Source organism: Scyliorhinus canicula, chromosome 2 (assembly GCF_902713615.1).
Source record: "Scyliorhinus canicula chromosome 2, sScyCan1.1, whole genome shotgun sequence".
Lineage (NCBI taxonomy): Eukaryota > Metazoa > Chordata > Chondrichthyes > Carcharhiniformes > Scyliorhinidae > Scyliorhinus > Scyliorhinus canicula.
Genome location: NC_052147.1, coordinates 1123033 through 1138344, shown reverse-complemented (window position 1 = coordinate 1138344; position 15312 = coordinate 1123033). Strand labels below are relative to the sequence as shown.

Genomic DNA, 15312 nt, shown 5'->3' with positions numbered 1-15312 from the left:
CCCCCCCGCCCCGCCGGGACCCCCCGCCCGGACCCCCGCCCCGCTGGGACCCCCCCCGCCCCGCCGTGACCCCCCGCCCCGCTGGGACCCCCCCCCCGCCCCCCGCCCCACCGGGACCCCCCGCCCCACCGGGACCCCCCGCCCCCCCGCCCCACCGGGACCCCCAGCCCCCCCGCCCCACCGGGACCGCCGCCCCCCCCCACCCCGCTGGGACCCCCCCCGCCCCGCCCCCCCCCCGCCCCGCCCCCCCCCCGCCCCCCCCCCCCCGCCCCCCCCCCCGCCCCGCCCCCCCCCCCCCCCCCGCCCCGCTGGGACCCCCCCCGCCGGGTAGGGGAGAATCCCGGCCCGTGCCTGAGAAAGGAAACACATCACATCGGGCTGCTGCTTTCAACCAGCGCCAAGGTCTGACCTGCTTCAATCTGCCTCAACCTCTCCCTGTGCCCAAGAATTTCCATCCCATGTCCATCTGTGAAGGGAACAATATAACATGAACTTTGGTTAATTCCTGTCAAGTCCATCCCCCACTTTGTCCAGGTTTCTGATGTATTCAATAATTTTACCAATGGCTGATCTGCCCTGGACTTTTCCCTCAGTTGGGATACACACGGGACTTCCAGGAAGCAGTGGGATATTTCCTTGCTTCCATTTCCTTTGCAGCATATCCTCAAAATAGTTGCCCAGGAGGTGTGTGCTGTTTGTGTCGTGTTCACTCCTCTGAATCTGCATCGCGTGCAGTGTTTCTTGCCGAATAGCAGCACAATCTCACGGTTGGAGATACATTTGTGGTTGTGAAACTTCAGAGGAAGCAGTGAATCTGGTGTCGAAGTGGTTGATGAGTTCACACTTCCTGCAGTTAGTTGGTTAGATTAATTAAAAGTCCTATATTCCGGAATGAATGAATCAGAAGGCGGCTTATACCAGGAAACCATTTCAGTCTTTACAAAAATCTCCTTATCTCCCTCGTTATTCTCCCCCTCTCTGTGTCATCGTGCGTGTTTCGATCAGTATTCAAATAATCTGGAGCTTTGACCAAACCTCACAATCTCGTAGCAATAAAGTAATTAAACCATTTTAATTTACAACCCTTCTAATTAATCAGTTTGTAACTTGAAATTTGATACCTAACGATGACCATGAAACCATTGTCGATTGTCTTAAAAACCCATCTGGTTCGCTCATGTCCTTTAGGGGAGGAAATGTCCTGACCCACTCCGGCCTCCATGTGACTCCAGACCCACAGCCATGTGGATTGACTCTTTAATGCCCTCTGAAATGGCCCAGCAAGTCACTCAGGGATGGCCAATAAATGATGGGCCAATCAGTGATGCCCACATTCCGTGAGTGCATTTAAACAAAAAAGCACCTAGAGGGAGAAGGGGTGGCGTGTGTGTATTATTCACGTGTGACTCTGCACTCAGTAACCAAATTCACAAAGTAGTTTGCATCATAGAGGGTGTGGGCGACAAATGTTTAACTGTTTCCATGAAAAAGATGTCAAGAATTTCCATCACCTTGTGATGTACCGCCCCCCTTTGATCAGACGCAGCGTGAGAGTGAGACAATTACTGATCTTTCTGTCTGATAATGGTTAGAAAGCTTGTTTAAAACTTTCTGAAGAACACAACGGTTCCTCAGTAACTGGCATTGATTCAGACTCCCGATTCCCCAGCCTAACATTCAAATATTCTTCCCGCCAATCTGCTTTTAAATCATTTAAATTCTTACTCAAAATGCTGAAGAAAATTTACTCTTTCTACTTGTTCATTGGCTAATGCCAGGTCCAGCGACTGTCCAAACCAGAATTCCTATTAACCTCAGTGGCTGTGACTGGGCTGAAGTGTGGGCAACTCAGAAAAATCAATTCCCGCTCACACTTGTGGAGCTTACGTTCTTCATAAGGACCCATTGCACCCTCACCCCGAAGTCAAGTCTGATTGGTCAATTTATTGCACTACCAATCAGTCCCCTGTGGTAGGGGGAGGGTGGAGACTTAAGGGGGATGGGTTGGAGAGCCCAGGATCAAGGTGGGGTGGGGGGAGTGTTTCAAAGCTTCATGGTGGAGCTGGGGTGGGGGCGGTGAGATGCCTCATTCTGGATGGGGGGAGGGGGGGGGGTCAGATACCTCACAGTGGGGGTGAGGGGTCAGAGGCCTCACAGTGGAGGTGAGGGGTCAGAGGCCTCACAGTGGAGGTGAGGGGTCAGAGGCCACACAGTGAAGGTAGGGGGTCAGAGGCCTCACAGTGGGGGTGAGGGGTCAGAGGCCTCACAGTGGAGGTGAGGGGTCAGAGGCCTCACAGTGGAGGTGAGGGGTCAGAGGCCTCACAGTGGAGGTGAGGGGTCAGAGGCCACACAGTGGAGGTGAGGGGTCAGAGGCCTCACAGTGGAGGTGAGGGGTCAGAGGCCTCACAGTGAAGGTGAGGGGTCAGAGGCCTCACAGTGGAGGTGAGGGGTCAGAGGCCTCACAGTAGAGGTGAGGGGTCATAGGCCTCACAGTGGAGATGGGGGAGGGGGGGTCAGGGCCCAGGACCTGGCGGTTTCCATCTGGGGTGTTGAAGGAAGTAGAGAGTGTGGTGAATGTGATTCACACTATATATTGTTGCCAATATCACTCCATGTATATATGTTCGTTATCTACCCGTTGTAAGATCAATGCTGTATATTGTTGCCAATATCACTCCATGTATATATGTTCGTTATCTACCCATTGTAAGTGCAGTTGCACTATCCGACCACCGGGGGGAGTCGCTCTGGGAGTACGCGAGAGTTTGTACTGGGCTCCTCCCTTGGCTCCGCCCAGGACTCCTCCCCCTGGGACCGATGTATAAAGATCAGTGCCTTAGAGCCAGCCTGCCAGTTCACCTGAAGTTCAACGACGAATAGGCTGGCTCTGTTGTGAGTGTATTAAAGCCTCTGTTCAGATCCAACTACACGTGTTCGCTCAATTGATGGTTCCATCAATTTAATACATTTAAGAAGCTGCCGAAGTACAGCATGGAATCCGCTCTAAAACCAGGACGTCTAGAACTCGATCCGCAGGATGCAGAGGCGAAAGAAACCTTCTGCCACTGGCTGAAATGTTTTAAGGCCTACCTGGCCGAAATCAGCATCGCTGAAACTACGGAGGAACAAAAGCTCAGCCTACTGCCCGCGAGGGTAAGCCACAGAATCTCAGCCTACTGCCCGCGAGGGTAAGCCACAGAATCTCAGCCTACTGCCCGCGGGGGTAAGCCACAGAATCTCAGCCTACTGCCCGCGAGGGTCAGCCACAGAATCTCAGCCTACTGCCCGCGGGGGTAAGCCACAGAATCTCAGCCTACTGCCCGCGAGGGTCAGCCACAGAATCTCAGCCTACTGCCCGCGGGGGTCAGCCACAGAATCTCAGCCTACTGCCCGCGGGGGCCACAGAATCTCAGCCTACTGCCCGCGAGGGTCAGCCACAGAATCTCAGCCTACTGCCCGCGGGGGTAACCCACAGAATCTCAGCCTACGGCCCGCGGGGGGTAAGCCACAGAATCTCAGCCTACTGCCCGCGGGGGTCAGCCACAGAATCTCAGCCTACTGCCCGCGGGGGTAAGCCACAGAATCTCAGCCTACTGCCCGCGGGGGTCAGCCACAGAATCTCAGCCTACTGCCCGCGAGGGTAAGCCACAGAATCTCAGCCTACTGCCCGCGGGGGTCAGCCACAGAATCTCAGCCTACTGCCCGCGGGGGTAAGCCACAGAATCTCAGCCTACTGCCCGCGAGGGTCAGCCACAGAATCTCAGCCTACTGCCCGCGGGGGTCAGCCACAGAATCTCAGCCTACTGCCCGCGGGGGCCACAGAATCTCAGCCTACTGCCCGCGGGGGTCAGCCACAGAATCTCAGCCTACTGCCCGCGGGGGTCAGCCACAGAATCTCAGCCTACTGCCCGCGAGGGTAAGCCACAGAATCTCAGCCTACTGCCCGCGAGGGTAAGCCACAGAATCTCAGCCTACTGCCCGCGGGGGTAAGCCACAGAATCTCAGCCTACTGCCCGCGAGGGTCAGCCACAGAATCTCAGCCTACTGCCCGCGGGGGTCAGCCACAGAATCTCAGCCTACTGCCCGCGAGGGTAAGCCACAGAATCTCAGCCTACTGCCCGCGGGGGTAAGCCACAGAATCTCAGCCTACTGCCCGCGGGGGTCAGCCACAGAATCTCAGCCTACTGCCCGCGGGGGTCAGCCACAGAATCTCAGCCTACTGCCCGCGGGGGTCAGCCACAGAATCTCAGCCTACTGCCCGCGAGGGTAAGCCACAGAATCTCAGCCTACTGCCCGCGGGGGTAAGCCACAGAATCTCAGCCTACTGCCCGCGGGGGTAAGCCACAGAATCTCAGCCTACTGCCCGCGGGGGTCAGCCACAGAATCTCAGCCTACTGCCCGCGGGGGTAAGCCACAGAATCTCAGCCTACTGCCCGCGGGGGTCAGCCACAGAATCTCAGCCTACTGCCCGCGGGGGTCAGCCACAGAATCTCAGCCTACTGCCCGCGGGGGTAAGCCACAGAATCTCAGCCTACTGCCCGCGGGGGTCAGCCACAGAATCTCAGCCTACTGCCCGCGAGGGTCAGCCACAGAATCTCAGCCTACTGCCCGCGAGGGTAAGCCACAGAATCTCAGCCTACTGCCCGCGGGGGTCAGCCACAGAATCTCAGCCTACTGCCCGCGGGGGTCAGCCACAGAATCTCAGCCTACTGCCCGCGAGGGTAAGCCACAGAATCTCAGCCTACTGCCCGCGAGGGTAAGCCACAGAATCTCAGCCTACTGCCCGCGAGGGTCAGCCACAGAATCTCAGCCTACTGCCCGCGAGGGTAAGCCACAGAATCTCAGCCTACTGCCCGCGGGGGTCAGCCACAGAATCTCAGCCTACTGCCCGCGGGGGTCAGCCACAGAATCTCAGCCTACTGCCCGCGGGGGTCAGCCACAGAATCTCAGCCTACTGCCCGCGGGGGTAAGCCACAGAATCTCAGCCTACTGCCCGCGGGGGTAAGCCACAGAATCTCAGCCTACTGCCCGCGAGGGTCAGCCACAGAATCTCAGCCTACTGCCCGCGGGGGTCAGCCACAGAATCTCAGCCTACTGCCCACGGGGGTAAGCCACAGAATCTCAGCCTACTGCCCGCGAGGGTCAGCCACAGAATCTCAGCCCACTGCCCGCGAGGGTCAGCCACAGAATCTCAGCCTACTGCCCGCGAGGGTCAGCCACAGAATCTCAGCCTACTGCCCGCGGGGGTCAGCCACAGAATCTCAGCCTACTGCCCGCGGGGGTCAGCCACAGAATCTCAGCCTACTGCCCGCGAGGGTAAGCCACAGAATCTCAGCCTACTGCCCGCGGGGGTCAGCCACAGAATCTCAGCCTACTGCCCGCGGGGGTCAGCCACAGAATCTCAGCCTACTGCCCGCGGGGGGTCAGCCACAGAATCTCAGCCTACTGCCCGCGGGGGTCAGCCACAGAATCTCAGCCTACTGCCCGCGGGGGTCAGCCACAGAATCTCAGCCTACTGCCCGCGGGGGTAACCCACAGAATCTCAGCCTACTGCCCGCGAGGGTCAGCCACAGAATCTCAGCCTACTGCCCGCGGGGGTCAGCCACAGAATCTCAGCCTACTGCCCGCGGGGGTAAGCCACAGAATCTCAGCCTACTGCCCGCGAGGGTAAGCCACAGAATCTCAGCCTACTGCCCGCGGGGGGTCAGCCACAGAATCTCAGCCTACTGCCCGCGGGGGTAAGCCACAGAGTTTCTACACAACTAAATCCAGCCGCTTCCTACACCACAGCGCTGGCGATTTTGGACAAAATGTATATTAGGCCCATGAACGAGGTCTTTGCCCGCCATGTGCTCACGACTCGCCGACAACGGGCTACTGAAACTTTAGCTGAATTTGCACGCGAGTTGAACAATTTCTCAAATGACTGCAATTACCAGGCCGTAACCGCGGCCGAACATAGGGAGCTTGCTGTGCCGGATGTTTTTGTAGCCGGCCTTCGATCTAGCTATGTACGCCAGAGACTATTAGAAAATGGGGCCCAGGGCTTAGAGACTACCGTAGGGGCTGCTATCACAATGGAAGTTTCCTTCCGCAGCCTCAACTCGTTTCCCGCGGACCTCGCTAACCCCGCATGGGCCCCCGACCTGAGGACCCCCCAAGCCTGTGCCGCAAGGCCCCCCAGCTATCGCACTGCCACAGCCAGTCCTACTGTCCCAGTCAACTACTCAAACTATCCAGCTGCTCCAGCTAATTACTCAGCTTCCCCAGCCAGCTACTCAGCTCCCCAAACCAGTTATTCAACTGCCCCAGCCTGCCACTATTCAGCTCCCCAAACTAGTTATTCAACTGCTCCAGCCTGCCACTATTCAGCTCCCCAAACCAGTTATTCAGCTGCTCCAGCCTGCCACTATTCAGCTCCCCAAACCAGTTATTCAGCAGCCCCAGCCTGCCACTATTCAGCTCCCCAAACCAGTTATTCAGCTTCCCCAGCCTGCCACTATTCAGCTCCCCAAACCAGTTATTCAGCAGCCCCAGCCTGCCACTATTCAGCTCCCCAAACCAGTTATTCAACTGCTCCAGCCTGCCACTATTCAGCTCCCCAAACCAGTTATTCAACTGCTCCAGCCTGCCACTATTCAGCTCCCTAACCCAGTTATTCAACAGCTCCAGCCTGCCACTATTCAGCTCCCCAAACCAGTTATTCAACTGCTCCAGCCGGCCACTATTCAGCTCCCCAAACCAGTTATTCAACTGCTCCAGCCGGCCACTATTCAGCTCCCCAAACCAGTTATTCAACTGCCCCAGCCTGTCACTATTCAGCTCCCCAAACCAGTTATTCAACTGCTCCAGCCTGCCACTATTCAGCTCCCCAAACCAGTTATTCAACTGCTCCAGCCTGCCACTATTCAGCTCCCCAAACCAGTTATTCAACTGCTCCAGCCTGCCACTATTCAGCTCCCCAAACCAGTTATTCAGCAGCCCCAGCCTGCCACTATTCAGCTTCCCAAACCAGTTATTCAGCATGCCCCAGCCTGCCACTATTCAGCTCCCCAAACCAGTTATTCAGCTGCTCCAGCCTGCCACTATTCAGCTCCCCAAACCAGTTATTCAGCAGCCCCAGCCTGCCACTATTCAGCTCCCCAAACCAGTTATTCAGCAGCCCCAGCCTGCCACTATTCAGCTCCCAAACCAGTTATTCAGCAGCTCCAGCCTGCCACTATTCAGCTCCCCAAACCAGTTATTCAGCAGCCCCAGCCTGCCACTATTCAGCTCCCCAAACCAGTTATTCAGCAGCCCCAGCCTGCCACTATTCAGCTCCCCAAACCAGTTATTCAACTGCTCTAGCCTGCCACTATTCAGCTCCCCAAACCAGTTATTCAGCAGCCCCAGCCTGCCACTTCTGTGGACAAAGCCAGCACCCGCGGCAGCGCTGCTCAGCCCAATCCGCGACCTGCAGCAGCTGCGGGAAGAAAGGCCACTATGCTAAAGTGTGCCTCGGCAGAAAGGCCCCAGCCCTCAACACCCCAACAGTCCAAAAACATTGCCCCCAGCACCAGCAGGCCCGCGGGGCCCGAAACGCTGCGGCCTACGCTCATGCTCCGCCCCCTCCTGCCACGTGCGATCCATGGGGGCCGCCATCTTGGCAAACCTCCACCACGCAGCCGGCCACGTGCGATTCATGGGGGCCGCCATCTTGGCAAACCTCCACCATGCGGCCGGCCACGTGCGATTCATGGGGGCTGCCATCTTGGACGGCATCTTCATCACCACCCTCCACGTGCGATCCACGGGCCCTAGCTGCATCCCCAGACTCAAACAGCTCATCGGAGGAGTACGGCCTCCCCGGGCAGTCACCACATGGCCCGCAACTCAGCACAGTGTTCCTGCATCAAGCTCGCCAGAACGCAGCGGCATCTACTCAACAGGATGCCCGATCGGAAGAATTCGACTCCCCCGGGCACCCACCACGCGGCCCGCAACTCAACACGATCACCCTCGACCAATCTCGCCCCAAGCATCTGAAAAATTCGATGACGGAGGTCCAGATCAACGGGTACAACACATCGTGCCTCTTCGACTCCGGGAGCACAGAGAGCTTCATACACCCAGAGCTGGTAAGACGCTGTTCCCTCCCTATTTATCCCGTCAACCAAACTATCGCCCTCGCTTCGGGCTCCCATTCCATCCAAATCCAAGGCCGCACTACAGCAACGCTAACGATTCGAGGCGCTAGCTATTCCAAATTTAAACTGTATGTCTTGCCCGACCTCTGCGCGCCACTCCTCTTAGGCTTGGATTTCCAATGTAACCTCAACAGTCTCACCCTCAGCTTCGGCGGGCCCCTGCCCCCACTCACTATCTGCAGCCTCGCCACACTGCGCATCGCGCCCCCCCCCTCCTCTCTTCGCCAACCTCACCCCGGATTGCAAACCGGTAGCCACCCGCAGCAGGCGGTACAGCCTGCAGGTTAGGGTATTTATCAGAACGGAGGTCCGAAGGCTGCTCAGTGAGGGGATCATAGAGGCCAGTAACAGTCCCTGGAGAGCTCAGGTGGTGGTCGTCAAGACCGGGGAAAAATTCCGCATGGTCGTCGATTATAGTCAGACCATCAATCGCTTTACGCTCCTAGACGCGTATCCCCTCCCCAGAATCGCAGACATGGTGAATCAGATCGCCCAATATCGGCTATTTTCCACGGTGGATCTGAAGTCTGCATACCACCAGCTCCCAATCCGCCTGGAGGACCGCCACTACACGGCATTCGAGGCCGATGGCCGCCTCTTCCATTTCCTCCGGGTTCCCTTCGGTGTCACTAACGGGGTTTCGGTGTTCCAACGAGCAATGGACCGAATGGTGGACCAGTACGGGCTGCGGGCCACGTTTCCGTATCTGGATAATGTTACCATCTGCGGCCATGACCAGCAGGACCACGACGCCAACCTCCACCATTTTCTCCAGACGGCCCAAAAATTAAACCTTACATATAACAAGGAGAAATGCGTGTTCTGCACAAACAGACTGGCCATCCTTGGCTACGTCGTAGAGAACGGGGTCCTGGGCCCAGACCCGGACCGCATGCACCCCCTCTTAGAACTCCCCCTCCCCCATGGCCCCAAGGCCCTCAAACGGTGCTTGGGGCTCTTTTCGTACTACGCCCAGTGGGTCCCCCAATATGCCCGCCCACTCTTCAAGGCTACACTATTTCCCCTGTCTGCTGAGGTGCGCCAGGCCTTCAGCTGCATCAGGGACGACATCGCCAAAGCAGCCATGCGGGCGGTGGATGAATCCACTCCCTTTCAGGTAGAGAGCGACGCCTCAGAGGTAGCTCTAGCAGCCACATTAAACCAAGCAGGGCGGCCCATTGCATTTTTCTCCCGTACCCTATCCGCTTCAGAACTCCGACACTCCTCAGTCGAGAAGGAAGCACAAAGCATCGTGGAGGCTGTCCGACACTGGAGGCACTACCTCGCAGGTAGGAGGTTCACCCTCATTACCGACCAACGATCGGTCGCCTTCGTGTTCGACAACTCGCAAAGGGGCAAAATTAAAAATGACAAAATTCTTCGGTGGAGGATTGAACTCTCCACCTACAATTACGATATCAAATATCGACCGGGGAAGCTCAACGAGCCTCCGGATGCCCTATCCCATGGGACATGCGCCAGCACGCAAATCAGCCGCATAAAAACCATCCACGATGACCTCTGCCACCCAGGGGTCACCCGGCTCGCCCACTACATCAGAGCCCGAAACCTGCCTTTCTCCAACGAGGAGGTAAAAGCGGTCACCAGGTCCTACTGACCCTCAGGTCCAGGAAGCTCCAAGTTTCCCAATGGCAGGAAGTCCTCCCTGACGCGCTCCACGCAATTAGATCCCTCCTGTGTACAGCTACCAACCAAACCCCCCACGAGCGGCTCTTCATTTTTTCCAGGGGCACTACCACAGGGTCTCACTTCCGGCGTGGCTGAGGACGCCAGGCCCGGTTCTCCGAAGGAAGCACGTCAGGGCGCACAAGACCGACCCCATTGTTGAAAAGGTGCGCCTGCTTCATTCCAACCCCCAGTACGCATTTGTTGAATTCCCGGACGGTCGCCAGGACACAGTATCCCTCCCGGACCTGGCACCCGCTGGATCCAGCCCCCCATCTACCCCCACCGAGGAACTCCTTTCCCCGTTCCCCATGCGGCCGCCCCCTTGCCCCCCCGATTCTGCGAGCTCACCCCACCAGTCCCGAGCGGCAGCACCAGCCCGCTCCCCGCGCCCCCAGTCTCCATTCGACCAGGAGGTGTATGAGGCTCGGACAAGACTCGCCCCGGAGCCGGCAACCGTACCCCAGACCTCAACGCCCGCCCAGCCACCGCAAGGGGCTGGAACCCCGGTGCTCCGCAGATCAAAACGGACAATTCGTCCACCGGACAGACTGACTCTTTGAGCCATCACCCCTGCCGGACTTGATTTTTTTAACAGGGGGTGAATGTGGTGAATGTGATTCACACTATATCTAGTTGCCAATATCACTCCATGTATATATGTTCGTTATCTACCCATTGTAAGTGCAGTTGCACTATCCGACCACCAGGGGGAGTCGCTCTGGGAGTACGTGAGAGTTTGTACTGGGCACCTCCCTTGGCTCCGCCCAGGACTCCTCCCCCTGGGACCGATGTATAAAGATCAGTGCCTTAGAGCCAGCCTGCCAGTTCACCTGAAGTTCAACGACGAATAGGCTGGCTCTGTTGTAAGTGTATTAAAGCCTCTGTTCAGATCCAACTACACGTGTTCGCTGAATTGATGGTTCCATCAGGGAGCACATTGTAGATGCCGAACTATAATCTTCCAGAGTTTCCGAGATTCTGTAGTCCCTCTGGATTGGAAAATTTTGCATGTCTCTCCACTGTTTAAGACGGGTGAAAGGGGAAAGCCTGGGAATTACAGAGCGGTTAACCTAACATCTGTGCTGGGGAAATTGCTGGAGTCTACAATCAGGGATGAGGTCATTGAATACCTCGGAAAATTTTGGTCAATGAGGGAGAGCCAGCATGGATTAGTGAAGGGAAGGCCATGCTGGTCTAATCTTACTGAATGTTTTGAAGAGATGAGTATGGTAGTGGACAGGGGAATGTCTATGGATGTGACAAAGAGTCATCGGACTCGAAACGTCACCTCTTTTCTCTCCCTACAGATGCTGCCAGACTTGCTGAGATTTTCCAGCATTTTCTCTTTCGTCTATGGATGTCATTTACTCTCAGAAGGCATTTGATAAAGTCCCACACTGTTAACTCAGAGAAAGGCCACAGAGTTGAGGGCAAATTATTGACATGGTTCGGAAACTGATTAGGTAGCAGGGGACAGAGTGGGGATAATGGGTAATTCTTGTAATTGACAGGAGGTGACTAGTGGGATATCACAGGGATCTGTGCCGGGGCCTCAATTATTCACATTATTCATTAATGACTTGAACGATGGTATGGAAAGTCATATATCCAAATTTGTGAATGATACAAAGTTAGGTGGCATTTCACAGTCTAGATAGTGACATAAAATTGCAAGGTGATATTGACAGACTAGGTTGATGATCAACATTGTGGCAGATGGATTTCATTGTAACCAAGTGTGAGATGATCCACATTGGTCCAAAAAAGGATCGAGCAGAGCACTCTCTAATGGACAGAGGTTGGGTACAGTGGGTGTCCAAAGAGACTTGGGGGGTCAGGTACAGAGACCCTGAAAATGCCAGGAACCAGTGCAGAAACTAATCAAACAGGCTAATGGGATGCTGGCCTTTATATGGAGAGGATTGGAGTATAAAGACACTGTTGCTTCACAGCTCCAGGGTCCCAGATTCGATTCCCCGCTGGGTCACTGTCTGTGCGGAGTCTGCACGTCCTCCCCGTGTCTGCGTGGGTTTCCTCCGGGTGCTCCGGTTTCCTCCCACAAGTCCCAAAAGACGTGCTGTTAGGTGAATTGGACATTCTGAATTCTCCCTCTGTGTACCTGAACAGGTGCCGGAATGTGGTGACTAGGGGCTTTTCACAGTAATTCATTGCAGTGTTAATGTAAGCCTACTTGTGACAATAATAAAGATTTTACTTTATTGAGGGATGTGGGACAAAGGCAGGTATCGGGGATTCAGTCGCAGATCAGCCATGACATCATCGAATGGTGGGACAGGCTTGAAGGGCTGAATGGCCTGCTCCTGTTCCTGGGTCCTCACGGTGGGGGGGGAGGTCCTCACGGTGGAGGTGGGGGGGGGGTTGAGGGTCCTCACGGTGGGGGGGGGGGGTTGAGGGTTCTCACGGTGGGGGGGGGGGTTGAGGTTCCTCACGGTGGGGGGGGGTCCTCACGGTGGAGGTGGGGGGGGTTGAGGGTTCTCATGGTGGAGGTGGGGGGGGGGTCCTTACGGTGGAGGTGGGGGGGTTGAGGGTCCTCACGGTGGGGGGGGTTGAGGGTTCTCACGGTGGGGGGGGTTGAGGGTTCTCACGGTGGAGGTGGGGGGGGTTCTCACGGTGGAGGTGGAGGGGGGTTGAGGTTCCTCACGGTGGAGGTGGGGGGGGGTTGAGGGTTCTCATGGTGGAGGTGGGGGGGTTGAGGGTCCTCACGGTGGGGGGGGTTGAGGGTTCTCACGGTGGGGGGGGTTGAGGGTTCTCACGGTGGAGGTGGGGGGGGGTTCTCACGGTGGAGGTGGGGGGGGTTGAGGTTCCTCACGGTGGAGGTGGGGGGGGTTGAGGGTTCTCATGGTGGAGGTGGGGGGAGTTGAGGGTTCTCATGGTGGAGGTGGGGGGGGGGTTGAGGGCCCTCACGGTGGAGGTGGGGGGGGGGGGGTTGAGGTTCCTCACGGTGGGGTGGGGGGCTTGAGGGTTCTCACGGTGGAGGTGGGGGGGTTGAGGTTCCTCATGGTGGAGGTGAGGGGGGTGGGTTGGAGGTTTTATGAAGCCTCAAATAGGTCCCAGATCCAGGTTGTAGGTGGAAAGGTCGTCACCTCCTGTGTCCGCCATGTTTTGACTTCAATGAAGCTCCCGATCCGTGGGAGACCTGACCCATCAGAGTTCATTCCAAAATCAGCACCTTGGCTTCATTATCACAGTAATGTTGTGAAATGCGTCCCTGTATTATTCCCGTGTCTGGAGGGGGGGGGTTTGGGCTGCGATTGTTCAGACTTTTCAGACCCCCCCACCCCGACCTCCTGTCTATTTACCCCCCCCCCCCCCCCACACATTTATGACCAAAGCAATGTTTAAACTTCCAGAAATGTTGTCCAATGTTTCTATTTTTTTCTTTGCAGGAAAGTGAAGAGTTAGAGAAACAAAATGCAGCTCTACGGAAGGAGATTAAACAGCTGAATGAGGAGCTGAAATATTTCAGCTCAGTCCTGAAAAGCCACGACAGTATTTGCTCTATGATGACTGCCCCAAACGAGGAGATGGTTTATCCAACTCATTCCTTCCACCAGACACACACCAACACTCCACCACGGCTCCATCTGTGAGAAAGCGTCAGATTGAAGGCAAGTTTGGAATTTGCTCTGAATAAGACGGAGTGTGGTAATCACAAAGTGGCCCTGAGCAGGGTGCGAACTCCCAGTGCTCCCTAAAGGAGCAGCCACACTTGCTGGCAGGTCTCTGGCCTTTCACGCTGCACCGAACGCACACCGATCTCACGTTGCTGGCTTCCCCGAATTGCTATACTTCATCTGACAGAGCTCAACCTACAATGACACCTTTATTATAAATACTAACGTCTTCTTAAAGATGGAACTGCCAAATAACACCAGACACACTCGTCAATAGAACATCTAATCCAGAATGCGTTTGAATTTTTCAATGGATCAAACCAGCGGAAATTCATCAAGAACTTTGACAGGAGACCAACAATTTAGTTGTAGATTGTTCCCAAAGAGCAACACTGGCCCTGGTTACTATGGTAACCGGTTCAGTCTCACAGCCCGCGCCCAGAGCAACTACTCACAAGAATAGAAACTATCAAACTCTCCAATCAAGAGACTGTGTCTGACGTGTGGAGGTCGCAGTGCGTCTTTCACACGAACCATAGGACTGAGAGCAAAGTAACAGAGACTATTGCAAACTGCAGAATACTGGAAAGCACTTGGTAATCATCACTGCCCTCACACACTGCACTGAGTAAATGCTCATCGATCTCATGCTGAATGTTTAATTACTAATGAATGTACAGTTTACATTAATTATCAGTCTATAATTCCTCATTTGTGAACATTTCTATCTGTGGACATGGTTAATAACAAGAGATAATTGGAGACCAGGCTGGCTACTGGTGTGGGGGTGGGTGGGGGTGGGGGTGGTGTGTGGCCAGTCGGAGTGGGGGTGGGGACAGTCAGGGTGAGGATTTGGGAGGATGGAGATGGGGTGGGGGTGAGGGTGAGGATTTGGGAGGATGGAGATGGGTGGGGGTGGGGGTGGGGGTGAGGATTTGGGAGGATGGAGATGGGGGGGTGGGGGTGAGGGTGGGGGTGAGGGTTTGGGAGGATGGAGATGGGGTGGGGGTGGGGGTGAGGATTTGGGAGGATGGAGATGGGTGGGGGTGAGGATTTGGGAAGTTGGAGATGGGGGTGGGGGTGAGGATTTGGGAGGATGGAGATGGGGGTGGGGGTGGGGGTGAGGATTTGGGAGGATGGAGATGGGGGGTGGGGGTGGGGGTGAGGATTTGGGAGGGTGGAGCTGAGGGGGGTGGGGGTGAGGATTTGGGAGGATGGAGATGGGGGTGGGGGTGGGGGTGAGGGATTGGGAGGATGGAGATGTGGGGTGGGGGTGGGGGTGAGGATTTTGGAGGATTGAGATGGGGGTGGGGGTGGTGGTGAGGGTTTGGGAGGATGGAGATGGGGGTGGGGGTGGGGGTGAGGATTTGGGAAGATGGAGATGGGGCTGGGGGTGGGGGTGAGGATTTGGGAGGATGGAGATGGGGGGTGGGGGTGGGGGTGAGGATTTGGGAGGATGGAGATGGGGGTGGGGGTGGGGGTGAGGATTTGGGAGGATGGAGATGTGGGGTGGGGGTGAGGATTTGGGAGGATGGAGATGGGGGGGGGTGCGGGTGGGGGTGAGGATTTGGGAGGATGGAGATGTGGGGTGGGGGTGGGGGTGAGGATTTGGGAGGATGGAGATGGGGGTGGGGGTGGGGGTGATGATTTGGGAGGATGGAGATGGGGGGTGGGGGTGAGGATTTGGGAGGATGGGGCTGAGGGGGGTGGGGGTGAGGATTTGGGAGGATGAGATGGGGTGGGGGGGAGGATTTGGGAGGATGGAGATGAGGGTGGGGGTGAGGATTTGGGAAGATGGAGAT

General features: G+C 56.3%; 1 protein-coding gene across 1 annotated transcript in view; it reads left to right on the top strand.

Moving 5' to 3' along the window:
• batf (basic leucine zipper transcription factor, ATF-like) overlaps positions 1 to 14200 on the top strand; it is a 33778-nt gene extending 19578 nt beyond the window's left edge. The window contains exon 3 of the mRNA XM_038821675.1: positions 13283 to 14200. Coding sequence (XP_038677603.1) covers positions 13283 to 13486 — 204 coding nt within the window. The 3' untranslated portion in view covers positions 13487 to 14200. The remainder of the gene's footprint in view (positions 1 to 13282) is intronic.
• Positions 14201 to 15312: the final 1112 nt, after the last annotated feature.